The 27,798-nt window shown below is 41.2% G+C and overlaps 1 protein-coding gene across 1 annotated transcript in view; it reads left to right on the top strand.

Moving 5' to 3' along the window:
* The window catches only part of LOC134357340 (protein eyes shut homolog), a 641,949-nt gene that overhangs the window by 352,675 nt on the left and 261,476 nt on the right, over positions 1 to 27,798 (top strand). The window contains exon 12 of the mRNA XM_063068783.1: positions 348 to 536. Within this exon, the coding sequence (XP_062924853.1) occupies positions 348 to 536 (189 nt within the window). The remainder of the gene's footprint in view (positions 1 to 347; positions 537 to 27,798) is intronic.

The following is a 27,798-nucleotide window of genomic DNA, read 5'->3' as shown; positions in this document are numbered from 1 at the left end:
AGAATATCTGTGTCTGGCTTTATGATATTCACTCAGAATGTCATGGTGAAGGAAGGTATAAGAAACCAGGGTATCAAGTCATCTTATTTAATCAGATCTGCTCCTGCAATATTAGTTACTCATGGTGATAAATCATGAGAGTAAAAAAATGGCTGGGTATGTTGAAATGGAGATAATGATTAATTGGAGAACTAGCTTTAAGGTTATTCATTTTTATTATCCTTTTCACAGCTATATCATTCTAAAATTCCATTTAGTGATCTTACCATGTGACATTGTTTACTGACAGTTCTCATTTTTTTAATATTGTGATGTTTGACACATAACACACATTTCTATTGTTTCAGATGTCTGGCCATCAATTATTCCTTCTTCTGTACATGCCCCTGACATCTCCCTGACAACTGTCTCCCTAGCAACGACGGTCTCTTGTGCAGATAGTCCTTGCCTGGCTGGAGCAACCTGTGAGGATTTGGATATCGGAGAAGTGAAATGTCATTGCTCATCACAATACGAAGGAGAAGGCTGTCAAGCAGGTAAAATTATATAAAGCATCAGGGTGTCTTTTCTTTCTTTTGTTCACTTGTTGCACAAATTAGGCAACAGCTTTAAAGAATAACCATCTCCTTCAAATAGAAACACTTCATAATCACCATAGAAAATCATTGAAGATTTCCAAAGACAATACCTGTAACTTCATCCTGAGCAGATTGCAATTGATCTTATTTTCAAGGGGCATTCTGAACAAGGTTAGAAGTTGTTCTAGCAATTTTGTTCTGAATTGAATATGGTTTTTAAAGTTTGGTACATTTTTTCCAGAAGTGACAATATTTTAATAAATTTGATAGGAGCTTTTATCTTATATATTTATTTATAAAACATAAACTTATAATCAAAATTGCAAAATGATTCCATTTATAATTTTGAAAATTTACCTCTCGTCTCCTAATCAATGTTACAATATTCTTTATTCTAACACATTTTCACCATTTTTTTGATGGCTGTCTTTGTCTTTAATGAAAGTTTGAACACCAGACTGATGCTGGCAGGTGCACTATCAGTAGAAGTTTTATTACATACCCAAAGACAATATATCTAAGCCATATTGTCTGCTTGAAGAGGTCAAACACAGTTTAGATATGATCACAAATTTGTGATGAAATATCTTGCAATAGAAACATTTCCATCACCATGTTGAGACAAGTCATGTTGTTCTGAATCTTAGGTTTAATTGAGTTAAAAGTATTTAATATGAAAGAAATGCAGTCTTGGGAAATTATAAAAGGATTTAATAAGACAGCAGTTTCCATTTGAATGCAAAATTTGAGGACAGAAATAAAATCATTAAGCAGATCAGGAGAAATAATTTTATCCAGAGATTGGTAAGAAGGGAATTAGCATTGATGTCTTGAAGGGAAGCGAGCATATGCTTTTGGGGTGTAAGAAGCGCAGGGATACGTTGCTGCACAAGAGAAGGTGTGTGTGGACCATTAATAGTAATATGGACTCAGTAGCCAAGCAAGCTGTTATGCATAATATCATCTGAAGTAATGCTGCCCAAAACAGGACTGTTTATTACAATTCACTCTGTTATGTCTTGAGAATGCATGGAGATACCGCACTAATACAGGACATACATGGTAAATGGTAGGGCATTGAAGAATGCAGTGGAACAGAGGTTAGAAATAATGGTGCATAGTTCCCCGAAGGTGGAATCTCACGTGGATAGGATGGTGAAGAAAGCTTTTGGTATGCTGGCCTTTATAAATCAGAACATTGAGTATAGGAGTTGGGATGTAATGTTGAAATTGTGCAAGGCATTGGTAAGGCCAAATTTAGAGTTTTATGTACAGTTCTGGTCACCGAATTATAGGAAGGATGTCAACAAAATTGAGAGAGTACAGAGGAGATTTACTAGAATGTTGCCTGGGTTTCATCTCCTGAGATACAGAGAAAGGTTGAACAAGTGTGGTCTTTATTCTTTGGAGCGTAGAAGGTTGAGGGGGGACTTGATAGAGGTATTTAAAATTATGAGGGGGATAGATGGAGTTGACATGGATAGGCTTTTTCCATTGTGAGTGGGGGAGATTCAAACAAAAGGGCAAAAGTTTAGGGGTAATGTGAGGGGGAACTTCTTTACTCAGAGAGTGGTAGCTGTGCGGAACGAGCTTCCAGCAGAAGTGGTTGAGGCAGGTTCGATGTTGTCATTTAAAGTAAAATTGGATAGATATATGGACAGGAAAGGAATGGAGGGTTTTGGGCTGAGTGCAGGTCGGTGGGACTTGGTGAGAGTAAGAGTCTGGCATGGACTAGAAGGGTCGAGATGGCCTGTTTTTGTGCTGTAATTGTTATATGGTTATATGGCTAATGTTCTGCTTGGACTTCTTATACCTGATTGCATATAAAGTTTGTAATAGAAGGATGTGTAGATCTCACCTACGTATACGCCAATTCAAATACTAAGTTCTACATTATTATCTATTCATTCAAGCCTATGAGAAAGTGGACATTTGCAAAGATTGTCAACTAACCTAGCTCTTTGTCAATAAAACAATTAGATAAAGTGACATAATAACTAGATCCTGGAGTACATGGATTACCCTCCATATATTAGGAGCCATTTATCAGGAGTGGACACGTGGCCAAGTGGTTAAAGCATTCGACTAGCGATCTGAAGTTCATGAGTTCGAGCCCCAGCTGAAGCAACGTGTTGTGTCCTTGAGCAAGGCACTTAACCACACGTTGCTCTGCGACGACACTGGTGCCAAGCTGTATAGGTCTTAATGCTCCCCCCTTGGACAACATCGGTGTCGTGGAAAGGGGAGACTTGCAGCATGGGCAACTGCTGGTCTTCATACAACCTTGCCCAGGCCTGCACCCTGGAGAGTGAAGACTTTCCAGCACAGATCCATGGTCTTGCAATACTAACGGATGCCTAAAAAAAATTATCAGGAAAATCAGACATAAATGAAGAAGTTGACACTGATTCCAATTTGCTTTTGGTTATCTGAGGTAAAAGTGTTTGAGAATCAGAATTTTAGACTTCAGACTATGCTCACTGTCTCATTGCCAGCTGTACAGTTTGAGAGATGGACTATCTTAGAGCAGGCACCTGTAGAGGAGCTGGTCACCAATGTTGTTTCCAGAAAATCATTCCAAGTCCCCTGGCAAGGTAAGTATCCTCCAGGCCAGCATCTCCAACATCAGTCATTCTCCTCCCCATTTCCACACAAACATATCTGTCCTCAGCCTCTTGCACTGCCAGGGTGAGGGAAAATACAAACTAATCAATCAACACTTTATATTCAGTTTAGATAGTCTACATTACACTTTCTCCTTTGCCTTCAGCCAAGGCCCTAAGTTGCCCTTCCAGGTGGGGCAGTCCTACATACAGATAACCCAGTATTATTTACTGCATCCAGTGTTCCTATTTTGGTCTCCTTGACATCAAGTAGGTCTGCTGTGACCAATTCCCCTTCCCTTTTCCACATCACCTTCTTTGTCTTGGCCTCATCTACTATCAAATTGAGGCTAAACTCAGACTAGAGGAGACGCATCTTTTATTCTACCTAGGTAGCCTACAACCTGGCAGCATGTGCACTAAATTCTCAAATACCCAGCAATTGATCTTCTCTCTGTCTCCCTTTTCTGTCCTCCTGATCTACAGGCTCCTCATCACCATGTCTCTTTGCCCTCTTCCACCCTCCCCATCTGCCCATCACCAACACATGCCTCCTACCGGTTCCTCTTCCCACCTCGGATTCCATCATCTTCAGCCCTTTATAACTTCCCAGATTCTGGAATTATTCCCATGCTCCTCTCCCCCATCTGCCTATCAGCCTCAACTTCACTTGAACCCACCTCTATCTTGCTTCACCCCTTCCCTTCATCTTTTTATACTGGCTATCTCTGCCCTACCTTTCAATCTACACGAAGGGTTTCAACCCAAAATGTCAACTGTCCACATCCCTCCACATATGCTACCTGACCTGCTGAGTCCCTCCAGTATTTTGAGTGTTACTCCAAACTCCAGCTTCTGTGGGCTCTTGTATGTCCCAAATATCAAGGCTTGAAATACACTCAGCTAATCAACCAGATCATTTGCATGATAGACACCCAATCCTAAACATAATTTCTATATTAGTTGTTGTACAAAGAGATTACTAGAAGAACATATAAAACATTTCAAAGATGGTCTAAAAGCCTCCTTGAAAAACATGCCGGCTATCCATTCTCTTGAAAGAATCCTGGGAACATAACTGGTCTAAATGGTTAAGGAGCACCTCGGAGAATTTGGGTACCCACTGGAAATGGTGGGAGAAGGAGAACATCACATTCCCTGCTATCTATCTGCACACAACCTGCATAGAATTTGCTATTCCTACATTGGCTTCTTCAGCCACTTTGCATTTATACCTTATACTTTATACTTTATTGTCGCCAAAAAAATTGGTACTAGAACATACAATCATCACAGCGATATTTGATTCTGCGCTTCCCACTCCCTGGATTACAAACATTAAATATTAAAATATTAATAATAGTTAAAATTAGTAAATATTAAAAACTTAAATTATAAATCATAAATAGAAAATATTAAAATGGAAAGTAAGGTAGTGCAAAAAAACCGAGAGGCAGGTCCGGATATTTGGAGGGTACGGCCCAGATCCGGGTCAGGATCCGTTCAGCAGTCTTATCACAGTTGGAAAAAAGCTGTTCCCAAATCTGGCCCTATAAGTCTTCAAGCTCCTGAGCCTTCTCCCGGAGGGAAGAGGGACGAAAAGTGTGTTGGCTGGGTGGGTCGTGTCCTTGATTATCCTGGCAGCACTGCTCCGACAGCGTGCGGTGTAAAGTGAGTCCAAGGATGGAAGATTGATTTGTGTGATGTGTTGCACCATGTTCACGATCTTCTGCAGCTTCTTCCGGTCTTGGACAGGACAACTTCCATACCAGGTTGTGATGCACCCTAGAAGAATGCTTTCTACGGTGCATCTATAAAAATTAGTGAGGATTTTAGGGGACAGGCCAAATTTCTTCAGTTTTCTCAGGAGGTAAAGGCGCTGGTGGGCCTTCTTGGCAGTGAACTCTGCTTGGTTGGACCAAGTCAGGTCATTTGTGATATTGACCCCAAGGAACTTAAAGCTTTTGACCTGTTCCACTTGCACACCACCGATGTAAATTGGGTTGTGCAGTCCGCTACTCCTTCTGAAGTCAACAACCAATTCCTTCGTCTTGCTGATGTTGAGGGATAGGTTATTGTCTTCGCACCATGCCACCATGTTCGTAATTTCCTCTCTGTACTCAAACTCATCATTACCCGAGATACGGCCTACAATTGTTGTGTCATCAGCAAACTTATATATTGGGCTCGATGGAAACTTGGCTACACAATCATGGGTGCACAGTGAGTGCAGCAGGGGGCTGAGTAAACGGCCTTGTAGGGCACCGGTGCTCAGAGTGATTGTAGAGGAGAGCTTGTGTGGCAAACCATATATATGTTGTAACTGGGTTAACTGTCTGGACAGGCCCCTCTGCTGACTGCCCCTGTGGCTCCTCCCACAGACCCCTGAATAAAGGTGATTTCACCTTGCCTCATAACTTTGTCTTCAAATTCATCAAGTGATGTTGTTCATCATCCAAGTCTTAATTTAATGTGACTGCGTGCTCTCTACACAACTACCTGGCTTTGACTGCTTTAGGTACAACCACCAGTAGGTCAGTCCATTCACTCTGATCAGTTTTCACAAGAATACCATTTTCTTCCAACGTATCCATTTCCCTCTCATCTTGGCTCCTTGAGCACATGTGAATAATAGTAGGATAATGTATTCAAGGACAGCTCTACTGGCATAAAAGGCCTGATGCAAACATGTATTCTGTCCCCTGTTATGCTAGTGCAGTTGTACTTGAATGCACCGTCATACCATAATGATTACCTGGAATCACCTGCCAGAGGAAATGGGTAATGTAGGTATAATTGCAACATTTAAAATTTATTTGGATAGGGAGGGAGGCGATGGGCTTGGAGGGTTGGGCTGAATGCAGGCAAATGGGACTATCAGAGAGAATGCTGTGATTGGCAGTTCACAAATCTCTCCACCACATCAAGATGATGATCCTTGGAGAAGGGTCAATGCAGAGTTGTTGAGCTGAATGTCCTGTTTCCATGCTTTATTACCCTTGGAAAAAAACACATATTTTTATTCTCTTTCCACTATTCATTTCTTTGTTCCACCCATATACAGCTTTGTTCTTGTTAGTTAAGTACACTCCATCTTCTCGGTCACACATTGCTGGTCAGTTGATTCCTTTCATAGCTTTACTCCACCATTTCCTACTCACAGCTGCAGCCCAGACGACACCCTGACTTGAGCAATTCATCAATCTGCTAGCCCTTGCCTTTTACCCCTTTATACTTCTCCCAGCAAAGTATTCAATTGCATATGCCTAGAGGATCCAAACCAAAGGCACAGGATGTTTAGATAAATTGCTATCAGCATCAGTGTCCTTCAACTGCTTTAATGTTGGCTGTTTAATAATATCAATTAAAGGCATTCTTGGATCTGAATAACTATTGGTGTTCAGTAAGCCAGTGAGTCAGGGCACAGGGCTGGTGCATGGTGCAGTTGAAATTGAAATGAGTCTTGTATTTCCACAGCAGGCAAAGAGCAGAAATAAGAAAAGAAAGGACAATGCAACTGAGGGTCCAAATCAAAAAGGATCTCCCAGTGGCTGCCCATTTTAAATCTACTTCCCAATCTGATATGTCCATCCATGGCCTTCTTCACTGTTGTGATAAGGCTACACTTTTGTTAGAGGAACAGCGCCTTGTATTCCATCTGGGTAGCCTCCAACCTGATGAACATTGACTTCTCAAACTTCCACTGTTTCCCCCCTCCTCTACCATTCCCCATCCCCTTTTCCCTCTCTCACCTTATCTCCTTGCCCACCCATTGCCTCCCTCTGGTGCTCCTCCCCTCATTTTTCTTTCTGTCTCTTTCACTAATCAACTTCTCAGCTCTTTACTTCATTTCCCCCTCCAGATTTCACTTATTACCTCGTGTTTCACTCTCCCCTTCCCCCACCTTTTAAATCCGCTCCTCAGCCTTTTTTCTCCTATCCTGCCAAAGGATTTTGGCCTGAAACATTGACTATACTTTTTTCCATTGATGCTGCCTGGCCTGCTGAATCCCTCCAGCACTTTGTGTGAGGAAGCTCTTTTACAAAATGTCTTTGGAGAGCATGTCTTCCCTTTTTTTTATAGCAGCGAACCAGAGGCATTTTCACTTATAGAGGCAAGATAAGAATATAATGGAAGGATTAAAGCAACACACACCAACTAAGTGACAATTACTTTACTAAATTCATCGGTTATTAGCTTGTAGTTTCTATTCATGTTTTAACAACTGTCCTGTGCATGATGATTGATCTTGTAAGTAAGGAATTTGAATATACATAATTTACCAAATGGTCAAAATCTATACTTGCTAGTCAACCCTGTATTTTGGTATGTCTCTGTTCAGACTTCAGAACAGTGTGGAGACAGGGTCCTGCTGTTCTCCTTGTTCATAAGTATGATTGAGGAAAGTATGAAATGCTATCAACATTTCCCTGGTTCCTAATGATGGATTTCATGGAGACAATTCAGAATTTAAACAGGGGTTCCCAACTTAGGGTTCATGGTCCCCTTGCTTAATAGTATTGGTCCATGGCATTAAACAAAGGTTGGGAACCCCTGATTTAAAATTGTACAGGGACAATAAATAATATAAGGCCCATATTGTTGGGCCGGTGGAGTTTTGAAGAAAAGAAAGTGTGTCCTCCCTGGGTAGCCTTGCTAATGCCTATTTCTCCGTCAGCACTACAATAGACTACAGGATAACTCATTTGTTGTCAGGCACTTGAAAGACATGATAAAATTTGGGTGATATCCAAATATTTTTAAAAGTAGTTGTGGTTCTCCATTCTATAAACAATTGAACAAATTAGTCTCAGTCTCCTTGAATCTTCCCTATGGGCCCAGCACATATTTTCCAGGAAAGAATTTGGTCTGGTGGTGAGATAACCGTGGAGTTTGTTCAGTGTGATCATTACCGGCAATCTTAACACTTGTTTTGCTTGTGGATTGAGGAATAATCGTCTTGCCCATCAGGATAGGGGAAAGAAAGCGACCACCAATGAAATATCAGAAAGGTTTCCCTTTAGTTTACATGAGTTCGATTTGGGAAATTCATCTAGGAATAAGCTTGGATGGCTATGATTTTTGAAGCATACAGTACATGTTCAATAAAGCCACTTCTTGGGGTAGAGTGAGGCACACAAATGTGTCAATTGTCCAGAACTGCACATCAATAGCTGGGTCTACTAGTCAGCTACCCTACATAAGATCCCATTAAAGTGACTGAACTTACACTTGATGCTGTGTATCGGTTGTTGCACATTAGAGCTGGAAAGTGAATGATCATTTTAGCACTTCCCTAGTACAAAGCATTCTGCGTGGTAAAGGCTCTTGACAACTCTTTGATTGGGGTTACTTTCCCAAGGGGCCTCAAAAATGAAGTTTCCATTGCTCTATGTGATAAGTGCTAACTTTATTACATACTTGCTGTTTACCTCGTTCCAAAGCAGTAACTGGACCACATTGAGACGTCTTGTGACTTCTAGTGACCAGCAAAATTTATTTAGATGAACATGTTTTTCTGATCTGTGTTCCAAATAGCTCTGCTATTGACAAAGTGTCTGTGAATCCTTTTCAAGGATGCTTTGCAGCTCATGTTCTCAGTATTACTTTTTTATTTTCACAGTTTGTCATTTGAACATTGGCTGTTTGTCAGTCTTTGTCTTTTTGTAGCTCATAAATTCTATTGTATTTTTCCTTTAAATGCTTGCAAGAAAATGAATCACGAGGTAGCAATGTTAATATATATGTGATATATATGTATGTATGTGATCATTTTACTTTTGAACTTTGGTTTCAGAAATTTCATATTTAAAGTTATTTCCCTTTCAAAGAGGATTTGAATGACTGAGAAAAAATTGTCTTTAGTGAGCACAGTTGTTATTTCCCACCACAGAGTCAGGGGGTTGTGGGTTCCTATTCCATTCCAACGCCTGGAGCACACAGGCTCCAGAAAGAAAGATATGCTTTATTTGTCACACATATCAAAACAAACAGTGAAATGTGTAGTTTGCATCAATGGCTGGTACAGTCTGGAGATATGCTGTGGACAGCCAACAGTGTTGCCAAGCTTCTGGCACCAGCATAGCATGCCCCCGACTTAGACCATAAAACATGGGAGCAAAATTAGGCCATTCGGCCCATTGAGTCTGCTCTGCCATTCCATCGTGGCTGATTCCGGATCCCACTCAACCGCATACACCTGCCTTCTCGCCATATCCTTTATGCCCAATCAGAAAACCATCAACTTCTGCCTTAAATATATCCACGGACTTGGCTTCCACTGCAGTCTGTGGCAGAGAATTCCACAGATCCACTACTCCCTGGCTAAAAAAAAATTCCTCCTTACCTCTGTTTGAAAAGGTTGCCCCTCAGTTTTGAGGCTATGCCTTCTAGTTTTGGATACACCCACCATAGAACGCATCCTTTCCACATCCACCCTATCTCATCCTTTCCACATCCACCCTATCTCATCCTTTCAACATTCAGTAGCTTTCAATGAGATCCCCTCCCCCCAACATACTTCTAAATTCTAGTGAGTGCAGCCCCAAAGCTGTCAAAAGCTCCTCATGTGTTAACCGTTTCATTCCAGTAATCGTCCTCATGAATTTCTTCTGGATTCTCTCCAATGGTAACACATCGTTTCTGAAATATGGGGCCCACAACTGTTGACAATACTCCAAGTGGGGCCTGACTAATGTCTTAAAAAGGCTCAGCACTATCTCCTTGCTTCTCTATTCTATTCCCTCAAAATAATACCAACATTACATTTGCCTTCTTTACCACCAACTCAACCTGTAAATAAACCTTCTGGGAGTCTTGCACGAGGACTTCTAAGTCCCTCTGCACCTCTGATGTTTGACCATTCTCCCCATTTAGCTAATAGTCTGCACTATTATTCCTTTTACCAAAATGTACTATCATACATTTCCCTACACTGTATTCCATCTGCCACTTTTTTGCCTGTTCTTCTAATTTGTCCAAATCCTGCTGCAATTACATTGCATCCTCAGTACTACCTACCCATCCACCTATTTTCATATCAACCGCAAACTTTTAGCCACAAAACCATCAATTCCATTATCCAAATCATTGACAAATGATGTGAAAAGTAGTGGTCCCACCCAATAGTGACCCCTGAGGAACACCACCGGACACCAGCAGCCAATCACAAAAGGTCCCTTTTATTCTCACTCGCTGTCTCCTGCCTGTCAGCCATTCCCATTATCCATGCCAATATCTTTCCTATAACGTCAAAGGATTTTATCCTGTTAAGCAGCCTTGTGTGGCACCTTATCAAATGCCTTCTGAAAACCCAAGTTAATGACATACATTGCCTCTCCTTTGCACCCCCCCCCCGTTTGTTACTTCCTTGAAGAACTCTAACAGATTTGTCAGGGAAGATTTCTCCTACAGAAACAATGCTGACTTTGACTTATTTTATCATTAGTCTCCAAGTACCTCAAAACCTCATCCTTAATAATAGACTCCAACACTTTCCCAATCACTGAGGTTAGGCTAACTGCCCTATAATTTCCTTTCTTTTGCCTTCCTCCCTTCTTAAAGAGTGAAATGACATTTGCAATCTTCCAGTCCTCCGGGACCATGCCAGAATCAAGTGATTCTTGAAAGATCATGACGAATGCAACCTTTATCTCTTCAGGAAGCTCTCTCAGGACTCTAGGATGTAATCCATCTGGTCCAGGTGACTTATCCACTTTAAGATGTTTGAGTTTGCCTAGCGCTTTTTCCTTTGTAATACCAATGGCACTCACTCCTGCTCCTTGACGCTCACGGACTTTTGGCACACTGTTAGTGTCTTCCACAGTGAAGACAGATGCAAAAAACTCATTAAGTTCACCTGCCATTTCTTCATCCCTTATTACTACCTCACCAGCGTAATTCTCCAGTGGTCCAATATTAGATCTCACCTCCCTTTTCCTCTTTACATAACTGAAAAATTTTTGGTATCCTGCTTTATATTATTGTCTAGTTTGCTCTCATATTTCATCTTTTCCCTTCTTATAGCTTTTCAGTTGTCTTCCGTTGAATTCTAAAAGCTTCCCAATCATCCAACTTCGCACACACTATTGCTACCTTATATGTCCTTTCCTTTGCTTTTATGTAGTCCTTAACTTCTCTTGTCAGCCACAGTTGCCTACCCCTGCCATTTGAGAACGACTTCTTCTGTGGGACATATCTATCCTGTGCCTTGTAAACTATTCCCAGAAATATCAGCCATCTAAGCTCTGCCAGTATCCTCCACTAATCTGCTCCCTTCTCATGCCTCTGTAATTCCCTTTATTCCACTGTGATACTGATACATCTGAGTTGTGCTTCTCCCTCTCAAACTGCAGTATTAATTCAATCATATTATGATCACTGCCTCCTAAGGGCTCCTTTACGTTAAGTTCCCTAATAAGATCTGGGTTATTACACTGCATCCAATCTAAGATAGCTTTTCCCCAAGCAGGCTTAAGTACAAGCTGCTCGAAAAAGTAATCTCATAGGCATTCAACAAATTCCCTCTCTTGCGATACAACACCAACCTGATTTTCCCAATTCTCTTTTATAGTGAAGTCCCCCATTACGATTATGATATTGCCCTTATTACAGGCCTTTTCCAGCTGTCTTTGCAATTTCAACCTCACAATTTGGCTACTGTTTGGAAGCCTGTGGATGATTCCCATAATGGCTTTTATTACCCTTGAAGTTTCTTAACTCCACCCACAAAGATTTAACATTCTCTGATCCTGTCACCTCTTTCATGTAATTCCATCTCTTACTAACAGAGCCACAATATCACTAATACCTTCCTGTCTCTCCTTTCGATACAAAGTATATCCTTTGACAGTGAGCTCCCAACTCTGGCCTTCTTTCAGCCATGACTCAGTGATGCCCACAACGTCATACCGACCAATCTCTAATTGCGGCACAAGTTCATCCACTTTTTTACGAATACTACGCACATTTAAATACAATACTTTCAATCCTGTATTCTTCACCCTGTTTCAATTTTGCCTCTGTCTAACTCTTTGCTCTGTCTGCATTTGTACCCAATCATTGGCTTGTCCTTCCTTACATTCAAATTACATCTGCTTATAAACATGCTGGTTCATCCTCAGCTCTATCATACTGGTTCCCATACCCCCTGACATATAGCTTAAGCTACTCCCAATGCCTCTAGTAAACCTCCCCGCAAAAATATTGGTCACCCTCGGATTCACGTGCAACCTGTCCCACCTGCCCCAGAAGAGGTCACAATGATCCAGAAATCTGAATCGCTGCCCCCTGCTTCAATTCTCCAAACATGCATTTATCTGCCACCTTATTCTATTCCTACACTCACTGTCACGTGGCACAGGCAACAACCCCGAGGTTACTACCTTTGAGGTCCTGCTTCTCAGCTTCCTTCCTAACTCCCTGTATTCTTTTTTCAGGACCTCCTCCCTTTTTCTACCTTTGCTGTTGGTACCAATATGTACCATGACTTCTGGCTGCTCACCCTTCCTTTTCAGGATATTGTGGACATGTTCAGAACTATTGTCGACCTTGACACCTGGGAGGCAAACTACTATCCGTGGTTCTATCTGTCCCCCTGACTATAGAGTCCTTTGTTACTGCTGCCATCCTCTTCAGTACCCTACCCTTCTCAGCCATAAGGCCAGACTTAGTGCCAGAGGCATGGCCACTGTTGTTTCCCCTAGGCTGGTCGTCCCCCCCTATCAGTACACAAAATGGAGTACTTATTGTTGAGAGGGACGGCCACAGGGGTGCTCTCCACTATCTGATATTCTCCCTTCCCTCTCCTGACAGCCACCCATTTATCTATCTCCTGTAGCCTTGGGGTGATCACCTCACTGTAACTCCTGTCTGTCACTACTTCACTTTCCCTAACAAGCCAAATGTCATCGAGCTGCAGTTCCCTGAGAAGGTCTCTAAGGAGCTGTATCTTGATACAACTGGTGAAGATGCAGCCATCAGGAAGGCTGGAAGTCTCCTGGAAATCCCACATCTGACACCCACAACAGATCACTGGCTCTGTAGATATGCCTCCTATTTTCTCTAGAGTTAAATAAGAGATAAGGAATGAACTTACCTACTTACCTAGCCTCTGCCTGTTCTCGGCGAAGCCTTGTCAAGCCAAAGCCTTACTACCCTGACTCAAGACTACTTTGACAATGACAGCTCCCACAATGACCTCTCTGCTAGGTGGTACCTCTCTTTTTTTTAGAGACTTACTTTTGGAATGTGGGAGGAAGCCAGGTCACCTGGAGGAAACCCATGCTGTCATGGGAAAAACATACAACCTCCTTAGAGACAGTGGCAGGGAATTGGATGCCGATCTTCTAATCACTGGAACTGAAAAGCATGATGCTAACCACTATGCTAACATGATGCTCTAGGATGATATACCCAGGTTTGTACTGAGGGAGAGCCCCATTCTTCAATGAAATGTTAATTCAAGTGGAATTTAGTCTAAGCTTGTATGGATGTAACGGATCTATTCTCACTACTTTGAAGAAAAGTGACAATATTATCTCTTCCGATCTCAGAACCCTCTCAGCTTTTGCCTCTTGTGCTTCATTAACATTATTTACTACGTATTTGCCACTGGCTTGATTCACCAGGACCTAAGTTTCTGGAATGGAATACCGAATATCCTTTTTACATTTCTCTGCCTTTTACCACTTTTTATTTCAAAACCATTTCTTAAAGTGACCAATCTTTTGAACCTTGTCAGATTTCTTCCCCCACTGCCCTCCTCACTGGGCACAAATGTTAATCTTGATCATATCACTGCTAAAGCACTTTGGAATACTTTGCTGTATTAAGTGGATGCAGTTAAGTACCATCTCTGCTTAACAGAAAAGACATTATTCTGTTTTAATTGGCAGTTCTGTTGAAAGGAATAACACTGATGTAGCTAGCCTGGGTGAAAAAGGGTCAATGCTCCAAATGGAAGATCACAATGATATTCATGCCTTCCCCTCTCAAATTGTGTGAGGAATATTAATTCAGTGACAAACTTTGAAATGCAGGATTTGAAAGACAGTAGATGCAGTAATTTCCCCTCTAAGCAGTATCTCCAGTGTCACAGAGCATTGCCCTTTATTGGATATTCTTTGCTTTCCTTACAAATGTGAGTTTCATGACCTGCCAGTTTGAATTCCCTATTTCCCTGATGTGTAAGGATACACTGCTGTTTTAATAGTGCACACCAATTGTCAGAGTCAAATCACCTTTTCAGTTGGGCAGCTAGCCAGAGCTGTCATTACAATTCACCTCTGTCCTCTGGCTCCTATTTTACACTGTGGCCACTTTATTAGGTACACTTGTACACATACTCGTTAATGCAAATATTTAATCAGCCAATAATGCAGTGGGCAGCTTCATGCATAAGAGCATGCAGACATGGTCCAAAGGTTCAGTTATTGTTCAGACCAAACATCAGAATGGGGAAGAAATGTGATCTAAGTGATATTGACTGTGGAATGATTGTTGGTTATTTGAGTATCTCAGAAACTGCTGATCTCCTGGGATTTTCATGCACAACATTATCTAGAGTTTACAGCGAATGGTGCAAAAAACAAAAAAAACAGTAAACAAATTTTATATTTATAGCGTCATAAAAATACTGCACTAAAACAGGCACTTTGTCTTATCTAGTCAACGCTGAACTATTTAAATTGCAAAATTCCATAAACCTGCACCCAGACCATAGCCACAGACCATCCGTATACCTGTACAAACTTCTCTGAAATGTTAAAATTGAACTTGCATGCACTACTTTCACTGACAACTCATTCCACACTCACATGACCCTCTGAGTGAAAATGTTTCCCCTAATGTTTCCCTTAAACTTTTCATCTTTCATCCTTAACCCATGACATCTGTGGTCCCATCCAAAATCAGTGGAAAAATCCTGTTTGTATTTACCCTATCAATACCCTTCATAATTTCTGAAAACTTCTCTCAAATCTCCCCTCAGTCTTCCATGTCCCACGGAATAAAGTCCTAACCTATTCAATCTTTCCTTATGACTCAGGTCCTCCTGTCCTGGTGACCAAAACTGCACACAATACCCCAAGTTAGGACTTACCAATGTATTATACATAACAACCCAAATACAGTACTCAGTACTTTATGAAGGTCAATGTACCAAAAGTTTTCTTTACCACCCTAATTTCCTGTGCTGCCACAATCAATGAATTACGTACCTGTATCCCAGATCCCTTTGGTCTAAAGCACTCCTCAGTGCCCTACCATACACTGGTTGGTCATACCAAAGTGCAACACCTCACACTTGTTGGCGTTAAATTCCATCTGCCAGTTATCAGCCCATTTATGTCAGTGCCTAAGAAGAATAATGTGACCTGCCTTAATGACCTTCACCTGGTAGCACTCACAGCGAGAATGATAAAATGCTTTGAGAGATTGGTCATGACTAGACTAAACTCTTGCCTCAGCAGGGTCCTGGACCCATTGCAATTTGCCTACCGCCACAATAGGTCAATGGTAGATGCAAACTTAATACCTCTCCATACCGCTTTAGATCTCCTGGACGACACAAACACCCATGTCAGGATGCTGTTTATCCACTATAGCTCAGCATTTAATACCATCATTCCCACAATCCTGACTGAGAAGTTGCAGAACATGGGCTTGTGTACCTCTCTCTGAAACTGGATCCTCAACTTCCTAATCAGAAAATCACTATCTGTGCAGATTGGTGTTAACATCTTCTCCTCGCTGATGATCAACACTAGTGCACCTCAGGGGTGAGTGCCTGGCCCACCGCTCTAGCCTCTATATACGCATGACTGTGTGGCTAGGCATAACTCAAATACCATCCATAAATTTACTGGCGATACAACCATTGTTGGTAGAATCTCAGGTGGTGACAAGAGGGTGTACAGGAGCGAGATATGCCAACTAGTGGAATGGTGCCACAACAACAACCTGACACTTAACGTCGGTAATGATGAAAGAGCTGATTGTGGACTTCAGGGAGGGTAAGACATAGGAACACATACTCATCCTCATAGAGGGATCAGAAGTGGAGAAAGTGAGAGGTTTCAGGTTCCTGCTGGGTGCCAAGATCTGAGGATCTAACCTGGTCCGAACATATCGATGTAGTTATAAAGAAGGCAAGACAGCGACTATACTTCATTAGGAGTTTGAAGAGATTTGGTATGTCAACAAGTACACTCAAAAACTTCTATAAATGTACCATGGACATCATTCTGACAGGCCGCATCACTGTCTGGTATTGGGGGCTACTACACAGGACCAAACGAAGCTGAAGAGGATGGTAAATTTAGTCAGCTCCATCTTGGGTACCAGCCTACAAAGTACCCCAGCTAAGGTGTCTCCAAAAGGTAGCGTCCATTATTAAGGACCTCCAGCACCCAGGGCATGCCCTTTCTTGCTGCTGCCATTGGGTAGGGGGTACAGAAGCCTGAAGGCACACACTCAGCGATTCAGTAACAGCTTCTTCCCCTCTGCCAACTGATTCCTAAACGGACATTGAATCCTTGCATACTACATCGCTTTTTTTCAATATATGTGTTTTTTTACACAATTTTTAATCTGTTCGATATACTGTAATTGATTTACTTATTTATTATTATTTTTATTTTATTTTGTATTTTTCTTCCATATTATCTATTGCATTGAACTACTGCTGTTAAATTGACAAATTTCACGTCACATGCCGGTTCTGATCCTGGTTTCCTGACACAATATGTAGATAAGCCTTCAAAAGGAGAGGCTATACTTGATCTGGTATCTGGTCAGGTGTCAGGTGTCTCAGTGGGGAGAGCATTTTGGAAATAGTGATCACAATTCTACCTCCTTTACCATAGCATTGGAGAAGGATAGGAACAGGCAAGTTAGGAAAGCATTTAATTGGAGTAAGGGGAGTCATTGGGTGTATTTAAGGCAGAGATAGATAGGTTCTTGATAAGCCAGTGCATCAACGGTTATGGGGTGACAGCAGGGGAATGGGGATGACTGATAGAAGTAGATCAGCCCATGATTGAATGGCAGAGCAGACTTGATGCGCCGAATGGCCTACTTCTGCTCCTCTATCTGATGGTCTTATGGTCTTAATATGAAGCTATCAGGCAAGAACTTGGTAGCATAAATTGGGAACAGATGTTCTCAGGGAAATGTACAGCAGAAATGTGGCAAATGTTCAGGGGATATTTTCATGGTGTTCTGTATAGGTACATTCCCGTCAGAGAGAGAAAGGATAGTAGGGTACAGGAGCCATGATGTACAAAAGGCTGTTGAAAATCTAGTCAAAGACAAAAGAAAGCTTATAAAAGGTTCAAAAAACTAGGTAATGATAGAAATCTAAAAAACTTTCAAGCTAGCAGGAAGGAGCTTAAGAATGAAATTAGGAGATCCAGAACGAGCCGTGAGAAGGCTTTGGCAGACAGGATTAAGGAAAACCCCAAAGCGTTCTACAAGTATGTGAAGAGCAAGAGGATAAGACGTGAGAAAATAGGACCAATCAAGTGTGACAGTGGAAAAGTGTGTACGGAACTGGAGGAGGTAGCGGGGGTACTTAATGAATAATCTGCTTCAGTATTTACTACGGAAAAGGACCTTGGCGATTGTAGAGATGACTTACAGTGGACTGAAAAGCTTGAGCTTATGAACATTATGAAAGAGGTTGTGCTGGAGCTTTCGGAAAGCATCAAGTTGGATAAGTCTACGGGACTGGACAAGATATATCCCAGGCTACTGTGGGAGGCAAAGGAGGAGATTGGTAAGCCTCTGGCAATGATCTTTGCATCATCAATGGGGACGGGAGAGGTTCCAGAGGATCGGAGGTTTGCGGATGTTGTTCCCTTATTCAAGAAAGTGAGTAGGGATAGCCCAAGAAATTATAGATCAGTGAGTCTTCAGTGGTTGGTAAGTTGGTGGAGAAGATCCTGAGAGGCAGGATTTATGAACATTTGGAGAGGCATAATGCCATTAGGAATAGTGAACATGGCTTTGTGAAAGGCAGGTCATGTATTTCGAGCCTGATTGAATTTTCTGAGGATGTGACTAAACACATTGATGAAGAAAGAGCAGTAGATGTAGTGTATATGGATTTCAGCAAGGCATTTGATAAGGTACCACACACAAGGCTTTTTGAGAAAGTAAGGCGGCATAGAATCCAAGGGGACCTTGCTTTGTGGATCCAGAATTGGCTTGCCCACAGAAGGCAAAGAGTGGTTGTAGACAGGTCATATTCTGCATGGAGGTTGGTGACCAGTGGTGTGCCTCAAGGATCTGTTCTGGGACCCCTTCTCTTCGTGATTTTTTCTGAATTACCTGGATAAGGAAGTAAAGGGATGGGTTGGTAAATTTGCTGATGACACAAAGATCAGGGGTGCTGTGGATAGTTGTGGAGGACTGTCAGACATCACAGCAGAACATTGATAGGATGCATAACTAGGCTGAGAAGTGGCAGATGGAGTTCAACCCAGATAAGTGTGAAATGGTTCATCTTGGTAGGTCAAGTATCTTTCTTTTCTTTTTAAATCTTTTTATTGAGTAAGTATACAAAAAAGGTAAGCCATATAAACATTAATACAATGTTAAAGTATAATAAAATTCCAAAAGATATCAATACCAAAAAGAAATTACTACAAACAATGTAATTTAAACATAAGAAACCAAGATAACATAATAGTATACTAAATTTTATATATATCAATGGAAAGAAAAAGAAAAACCCCCCCCCAAAAAAAAACCCACCGTGCAGCTAACTAAAAGCAAAGCAGGTAGGTCAAGTATCATGGCAGAATTTTATATTAATGGTAAGAATCTTGGTAGTGTGGAAGATCAGAGGGATCTTGGGGCCAGAGTCCATAGGATACTCAAAGCTGCTGCGCAGGTTGACTGTGTGGTTAAGAAAGCATACGGTGCATTGGCCTTCATGAACCATGGGACTGAGTTCAAGAACCGAGAGGTAATGTTACAGATATATAGGACCCTGGTCAGACCCCACTTGGAATCAGGTGCTCACTTCTGGTCACCTCACTGCAGGAAGGATGTGGAAATGATAGAAAGGGTGCACAGGAGATTTACAAGGATATTGCCTGGATTGGGGAATATGCCTTATGAGAATAGGTTGGGTGAACTTGGCCTTTTCTCCTTGAAGCGACGGAGGATGAGATGTGACCTAATAGAGATGTATAAGATAACGAGAAGAATTGATTGTGTGGATAGTCAGAGGCTTTTTCCCAGGGCCGAAATGGCTAACACAAGAGGGCACAGTTTTATGGTTTTTAGAAGTAGGTATAGGAGGCATATCAGGGGTAAGATTTTTACACAGAGAGTAGTGAGTGCATGGAATGGGCTGCCAGCAGCGGTGGTGGAGGGTCTTTTAAGAGACTCCTGGATATGTACACGGTGCTTTGAAAAATAGAGGATTATGGGTAACCCTAGGTAATTTCTAAAGTAAGTACAGGTTTGGCACAGCATTGTGGACCAAGGGGCCCGTATTGTGCTGCAGGTTTTTTATGTTTTTTCTATTGGTTCGCGATGACACACAAAGCAATGTTGACTGTCCCTAGTCAGTCCAGAGAGTGGTGCAGACAGCCCAGCGCATCTGTACATGTGATCCTCCCACTATTCAGGACATTTATAGAGACAGGCACATAAAAAGGGCCCAAAGGATCATTGAGGATCAGATTCACCCCAACCACAAACTGTTCCAGCTGCTACCATCCGAGAAGCAATACTGCAGTTTAAAAGTCAGGACCGACAGGCTCCGGGACAGCTTCTTCCACCGGGCCATCAGACTAGTTAAATCATGCTGATACAATTGTATTTATATGCTATATTTTCTGTCCTGTTGTACATCCTATTTTGTACAAATTACTACCTCAGCTGTTGCTAAAGATGATTCAAATAACTCTGCTAGGGCACCTGTAATTTCTACACTTTCCTCCTTTAGGGTCCAAGGGAACAGATTGTCAGGTCCTGGAGATTTATTCACTCTAATTTGCCTCAAGACAGCAAACACCTCTTCCTCTGTAATGTGTTTAGGGTCCATGATTTTGTTGTTGCTTTAGATCACTTCTATAGGTTCTGTGTACATCTCCCAAGTAAATACAAACGGAAAAAATCCATTCAAGATCTCCTCATCACTTTTGGCTCCACACATAGATTACCATTCTTATCTTCCAGAGGATCAATTTTGCCCCTTGCAATCCTTATGCTCTTCGGATTCTCCTTCACCACGTCTGCTAGGGCAATCTCATACCTTCTTTGAGCCCTCCTGATTTCTTTCTGAAGTGTTCTCTTCCATTTCTAATACTCCGTAAGCACCTCATTTCTTCCTACCTGCCTATACCTGCTATGCATATCCTTTTTTTTCTTGAGCTGGGCCTCAATATCTCTTGAAAACCAAGGTCCCCTAAACCTGTTCCCTTTACATTTTGCGAGGGGTGATTGATATGTTCATGGCCTAAGGTAGAAGGAGTCAATTTTAGAAAACCTAGCACATTTATTTTTCAACATAGTCCCCTCCTACATGCACACACTTAGTCCAGCTGTCGTGGAGCATACGAATCCCTTCTTTATAGAAGTGGTCCGCAGCAGGGGTGATTGATAAGTTCGTGGCCTAAGGTTGAAGGAGATGAGTTATTAATTTCAAACTTTCTGCATTATCACTCAAAGAGTTGAACTGCATGTGCATGTAACGAGAGCGTCTTGGACCTCCATGTGGTCCACAGCAGGGTGATTGTTAAGTCTGTGGCCTAAGGTAGACGGAGATGAGTTATACAGCTCCCGTTACATGCACGTGCGGTTCAACTCTTTGAGTGAAAATGCAGAAAGTTTGAATTTAATAATATCTCCTTCTACCTTAGGCCACAAACTTATCAATCACCCCTGCTGTGGACCACTTCTGGAGGTCCAAGACGTCCACTTCTACAAAGAAGGGATCCATATGCTCCACGACCACTGGACTAAGTGTGTAAATGTAGGAAAAATAAATGTGCTAGGTTTTCTAAAATTGACTCCTTCTACCTTAGGCCACGAACTTATCAATCACCCCTCTTATACTGACAGGCACATACAAGCTTTGTATGCTCAAAATTTCACTTTTGTATGCTTCCCACTTACCACATATATCTTTTCCAGAAAGCAGCCTGTCCCAGACCACATTTGCTAGATCCTTTCTAATATCATCAAAACTGATCTTTCTCTAACTTAGAATCTTAACCTGCAGACCAAATCTATCAGTTTGCATATTTACTTTGAAACTAATTGTATTGTGATCATTAGATGCAAGGTGTTCTCCTACTCAAATTTCTGTCACCTATCCTGTTTCTTTCCCTAATAGCAGGTCAACTATCACACACTCTCTCCTTGGGATCTCTATGTACTGTTTGAGGAAAACTTTCTGAACACATTTGACAGACTCTACCCATCAAGTCCTTTTACAGTATGGGAATCCCAGTCAATACGTGGAAAGTTCAAATCACCTTCTATCACAACCTCAAACACAAGGACATTTGCAGATGCTGGAATTTCAAGCAACACACATAAAAGTTGCTGGTGAACACAGCAGGCCAGGCAGCATCTCTAGGAAGAGGTACAGTCAACGTTTCGGGCTGAGACCTTTCGTCCTGATATTGGTTTCATAAGCAGAATTAAACAGTCCTGACAAAGGGTCTCGGCCGGAAATGTCGACTATACCTCTTCCTATAGATGCTGCCTGGCCTGCTGCGTTCACCAGCAACTTTTATGTGTGTTCCTATCACAACCTTATGTTTCTTTCAACAGTCTGTGCTCTATCTACAAATTTGTTCCTCTGAATCCCACGGACAGTTCGGTAGTCTACACTATTAACATGATCATACACTTCTTATTCCTCAGTTCCACCCATAATGTCTCACTAGACAAGTTCTCCAGCCTGTCCCAAATGAATATCGCCATGATATTTTTCCTGACTAATAACAACTCATTCCTATTTTAACCCCTTCCTCTCTATCGCATCTAAATTCACGGAACACCACAATATTGAGCTGCCAGTCTTGCCCCTCCTTCAACTAAGTCTCACTAATGGCTACAGTGTTAGCCCATGTGTTGATTCATGTCCTGAGCTTGTATACCTTTTCTACAATATTTCTTACATTAAAGTTTTCTGTGTGGACTGCCTCTGGCTCCTTCCCTAAAGTCAAAGTTCAAAAGTTCAAAGTAAATTTATTATCAAAGTACCTATATGTCAATGAATCCTATCCTGAGATTCATTTTCATGCAGGCATTCATAGTAGAACAAAGAAATACAATAGAATTAATAAAACAAAACTGCACAAAATACTTACAAGCAATAATTGTGCAAAAGAAGACAAACTTTGCAAATACAAAAATAATAATAATAACAACAAAGTAAATAAATAACACTGAGAACGTGAGTTGTGGAGTGCTTGAAAGTGGGATCACTGGTTGTGTTCACTGATCAGCTCAGTGTTGTGTTGAGTGAACTTGTCCACGCTGGTTCAGAAGCTCAATGGTTGAATGATAATAACTGTTCCTGAACCTGGTGGCATAGGACCTAAGGTTCCTGTATCTCCTTCCCAATGGTAGCAACAAGAAGGGAACATAGCCTGAATGGTGGGGGTCCTTAATGATAGATGCTGCTTTCTTGTGACAGTACTCTTTGCAGATGTGCTCAATGGTGGGGAGGGCTTTTTCCTCAGAAGAACTGGGTTGTATCCACCATTTTTTGTGGGCTTTTCCATTCTTGAGTGCTGTTGTTTCCATACCAGATTGGAATGCAGTCAGGATACTCTCCACTGTGCATCTATAGATGTTTATCAAAGCCTTAATTGATGTACTGAATCTGCACAAATGCTATTTTTAAAATAAAGATGAATGACATGCATACAAAATAGGAACCAGAGTAAGCTACTCAGTCCCTCAAATCTCCTCTACATTTCAAAAATATCATGACTGATTAGATTGTCACCACAATTCCACATTCCTGTCTATATGCAGCAACCTTTCAACCCTTTGCTTACCTACTGGCCTCTGTCTTAAACACTCAATGACATCACTTTCAGTATCCTTCAGGAAAGAATTAAAAATACTTGCTGCCACCTGGAGATAGGAAAAAATTGTTTTATCTCTATTCTAATGAGTGACCTTTTTTTTTAACAGTGATCCCAAGTTCTAAATTTTTCCACAAGAGGAAACATCTTCAAGATTCATCCCATCTAGATCCTTTGAGAATATAGCCCACCTTGCAGTATTTTGCTTTTGGTTTACTGATATACACTTGCACAGTCTTTCCACTGTATTCACAGTCTAAAAGCACATCAGTGCAGTTAAGAACCTTGCAGTAATGAAGATGACTGTAGTGTTAACTCCATCATACCAAAAAGGGATCCCATCTCTCGCCTCAGTAGAATTGCATGCTGGAGAAGTGATGTTTCCTGGGTGTTTTTAGATTTAAGTAAGATCCTGTTTTAAAGAGGCTATTGAACAGTTTCGGCCATTGAATCTTGTACCAACAAAGTCAAAAGATGTGTGACATTAGTGTTGGTGCCAAAGTGGTGAAAAACTGGAACCATTGTAAACAGATGGGGATCTCACTTCTATGGTAGCAAGTAGTTTTCTCAAAAGTAGAGAGGAATAAAACTTTCCTCAATGATTTAAGGAGCGTAAATCCTTTGATACTTCAATGAAAGCTGTATTTCCAAGAAGGAAGTAGAGGCATTTCTATCCATTTGTACGATTCTTTCTCTCTTCCAGTTTTTTCTAACTTATAAATTGTTCCTTAACTTTCACTGTGGTGGTGCTTTTGTTTTTTTGTGAGATAATTGTCATACTCCTTTTGCTGATTTAATTATTTTCATCTTGTCTTCCTCTCTCCTATTTTTAAACTAAAAAAAAAGAACACCAACAATTTGGATTCAACAGCTAGATAAACTCAGGTGTATTTTGCAAACTCTGACTGTGAAAGGAGCACTATTCACCTTTGTCAAAGTTTTCCACACAGAACGGAAAGGGTTAAGTCTCTGGACACGAGAATGTGCCCAGATAGTTGGAGTTTTATTATAGCCCATTTTATCTAGTGTTCTAATGCTGAAGCTGTTAAAATATTGTCACAGTGCATTGAGTTTTATGTCCATTTTGAGTCTCTTTGTGCTCTTGAGATGAATATGAATTTCATAAAGTCATGTGATATTGTTTTTTGACAGACTAACTAGTTTTCACTGTGGACAACACAGAAAGAATGCATCATTTAATATGCAATAGAGTGTGGCTTATACAAATACCTCACTTACTCTTTAAAAATAATAATGCCGTTAATCCAAAGGGCGTTGTAAGTCTCTGAGCAAGGCAAAGCAATATGATTTTAATCATATAGTGATGTGTGATTGCTTCAAACTTTCATTAGACACCATTGTCTGTATAATTGACTCTGATATAGGCAAATAATGAGCAGAAATATTTATAATTATATCAGATCTGCTTTCTTGTGATGAGCCAGAACTAATGTGCAATGGTTGGCAGTCACTCTGAGCAGCATTGCTAGTTATTAAACTAAAGTACAGTAGATAATTGTCCTTTCAATTAACTGCAATAAAAAACAGAAATGGTTTATCTGGTCAAGCAAATCTGAAGTCCAGTGCAGTTCATTCTATGCAGAAGATAGTTTTATTAGCCATAAAAATCTCCTTTTTGGGCAGACCCATCTAACGCTGTCAGTTGTGAGACAGATGAGATTTTGAAAATGCTGGAAATCTGGAGCGTCACACACAAAATGCTGACAGAACTCGGCTCAGGCAGCAGCTATGGAGGGAAATAAACAGTTGATGTTTTGGGCCATATTCCTTCATCAGGACACAATGAGCTGGTTATGATTAGTATTGGATTATACACTCAGTTGCCATGTTATTAGGTCGTTAATGCAAGTACTGTATCTAATCAGACAACATGTGGCTGCAACTCTGTGCATAAAAGCATGCAGACATGATCAAGAGGTTCAGTTGTAGCTCAGACCAAACATCAGAATGGGGAAGACATATGATCTAAGTGATTTTGACCATGGAATGACTATTGGTGCCTGACAGGGTGGTTTGAGTATCTCAGAAACTACTGAACTCCTGGGATTTCCATGCATGACAGTCTCTAGAACTTGTAAAATGGTGCAAAAAAAAAACATCCATTGAGTAGAAGTTATGCGGGCAAAAATGCTTTGTTAATGAGTGAGTTCAGACCAGAATGGCCAGACTGGTTCAAGCTTACAGGAAGGTAACTGTAATTCAAATACCACGCTTTATGGCGGATGTGCAGAAAGGCATATCTGAATACAGATACAACCTGTCAAACCTTGAACTGGTGGGCTACAGCAACAAATGAAAAATCCTGTACCTAATAAAGTGCACTGAGTGTAGTGGGTTCCAAATTATCGCACAATGACAATGATAGATGTTTTACTGCATTAAAGGTACTAATTACTACGTGAAGTAACAAGAGAGATGATATATGTGACAGAGACCCCAGTTTATCCAATCTCTTCACTTAGTTTGACTCCTTCATTTCCTGCCCCATTCTGTTAACTCTCAGCCTGGTACCAATGAACAAAGACTGAGATGAGTAATGCAGCAAGAAGGAAAGCTGTGATTGATGTGTTTTTGAAAGAGGTTGGTAGGGAAATGCAGAGCAGCTTGCATTATTGAAGTCTGCTCTTGCTCACGATTCATTTCATTTATTCTGTGGATATTAGAAAAGATGACATTTTTATCAAATGTCTTTCAAGAGCTCTGGCCATCTCAAAACAACAGTGTGAATGAGGATCCTTTTGAAGTATAGTCAGTGGTACAATGAATAAAATGTTATTACTGAATCACGCACAGCAACGTCTTACAGATAGCACAGTACCAATTACTAGGTAATCTATTTTAGTAATGCTGACTGATGGATAGGTATTCACTAGGTCACTGGGATATCTCCTGCTCTTCCAATAGTACTTTTGTGTTTACATCAAAATAAAGATTCTATTTATGTATTGTCAAAGATGGCGTGCAGTTTGGCATTCAGTCAATGAGGTCATGGAGATGAATGTATGCCTCATGTGGGGAAGAGGGTTTTAATTTGTCAGACTGATGCAAGTACTGGGGAATGAGGGAGCTATAGGATCAGCTGGGGCCATTGTCTGAGTAAATCAAACAACTGGGGCTGCAAATACGTGTTAAAATTCATTAGTGATGGGGTAGGATATAGGTGAGATAACATTAACAAGTTAAAGAAAGGACAAAGTGGTGATAAAAGCTAGCAAAATAGATGATAATCAGCTCTGCTGAAGGTTCTCAGCCTGAATCATTAATTGTTTATTGCCCCACATAGATGCTGCTTGACCTGCTGAAGATTTCCAGCATTTGCAGAGTCTCTTGTGTCAATGATAATGGAAATCTGTCAGGGAATAGTAAAAAGACAAAATTGATTCTTTATCTGAATGTATGGAACACCTGGAATAAAGTTGTCAAAATGTTGGGACAAAACAAGTGGGTTTACGTGGAAGCTGCTTCCCTCAGTGAGGACTAACGTACTGTATGTTCACCTGACTTGACCCTACTGTTGTTATTACCACGCCAGCTGACCATCCCACTCCCCCACTGTCACCATACATGACTGAATGGACGTTATTCCTTACATCCGTCATATACATGAGGAGTAAAAATCTTCATGTTACATCTCTGTCTAAATGTGCAATTTATAATAGATAGGATGTACAACAGGACAGTCAACATAACATAGAAATACAATTGTATCAGCGTGAATTCATCAGTCTCATGCCCTGCTGGGAGAAGCTGTCCCAGAACCGGTTGGACCTGGCTTTTATGCTGCAGTGCAGTTTCCCAGATGGTAACAGCTGGAACTGTTTTTGGCTGGAGTGACTTGGGTCCCCAATGATCATTTGGGTCCTTTTTACACACCTGTCCTTGTAAATGTCCTGAATCATGGGAAGTTCACATCTGCAGAAGCATTGGGCTGTCTGCACCACTCTCTGCAGAGTCCTGCAATCAAGGGAAGTACAACTCCCAAAAGCAGGTAGTGATGAAGCCAGTCAGGATGCTCTCAATTGTGCCCCTGTAGAAAGTTATTTGGATTTGGAGGCCCATACTAAACTTCTTCAACCGTCTGAGGTGAAAGGGGCACTGTTGTGCTTTTTTCACCACACAGCGGGTATGTACAGACCACGTGAGATCCTCCGTGACGTGTATGCCAAGGAACTTAAATCTGTTCACCCTCTCAATCCCGGATCCATTGATGACAAAAGGAATTAGCCTGTCTCTATTCCTCCATTACATTCTTGGAAATACAGTAGAATCATCAGTAATTCTCATATGGAGTAGGTAGGTATATAAAGAGGGAGGCTATGCATGCAGCCCAGAGGAGCGCCTGTGTTGATGATCAGTGAGGAGATGTTTCCAACCAACCCACACTGACTGTGGTCTTCTAAGGATGAGGTCAGGAATGCGATTGCAGAAACTGCAGAGTCCCAGGTCTTGGAGACAGAAAATGGTGGAAATATTTGGTGAATAAAACTGCACCGTTGGAAAGAAAAAACAGTGTAGGGCTGGTTCCATGTGTTC

Source organism: Mobula hypostoma, chromosome 2 (genome assembly GCF_963921235.1).
Source record: "Mobula hypostoma chromosome 2, sMobHyp1.1, whole genome shotgun sequence".
Lineage (NCBI taxonomy): Eukaryota > Metazoa > Chordata > Chondrichthyes > Myliobatiformes > Myliobatidae > Mobula > Mobula hypostoma.
This window is presented reverse-complemented; position numbering and strand designations above follow the sequence as displayed.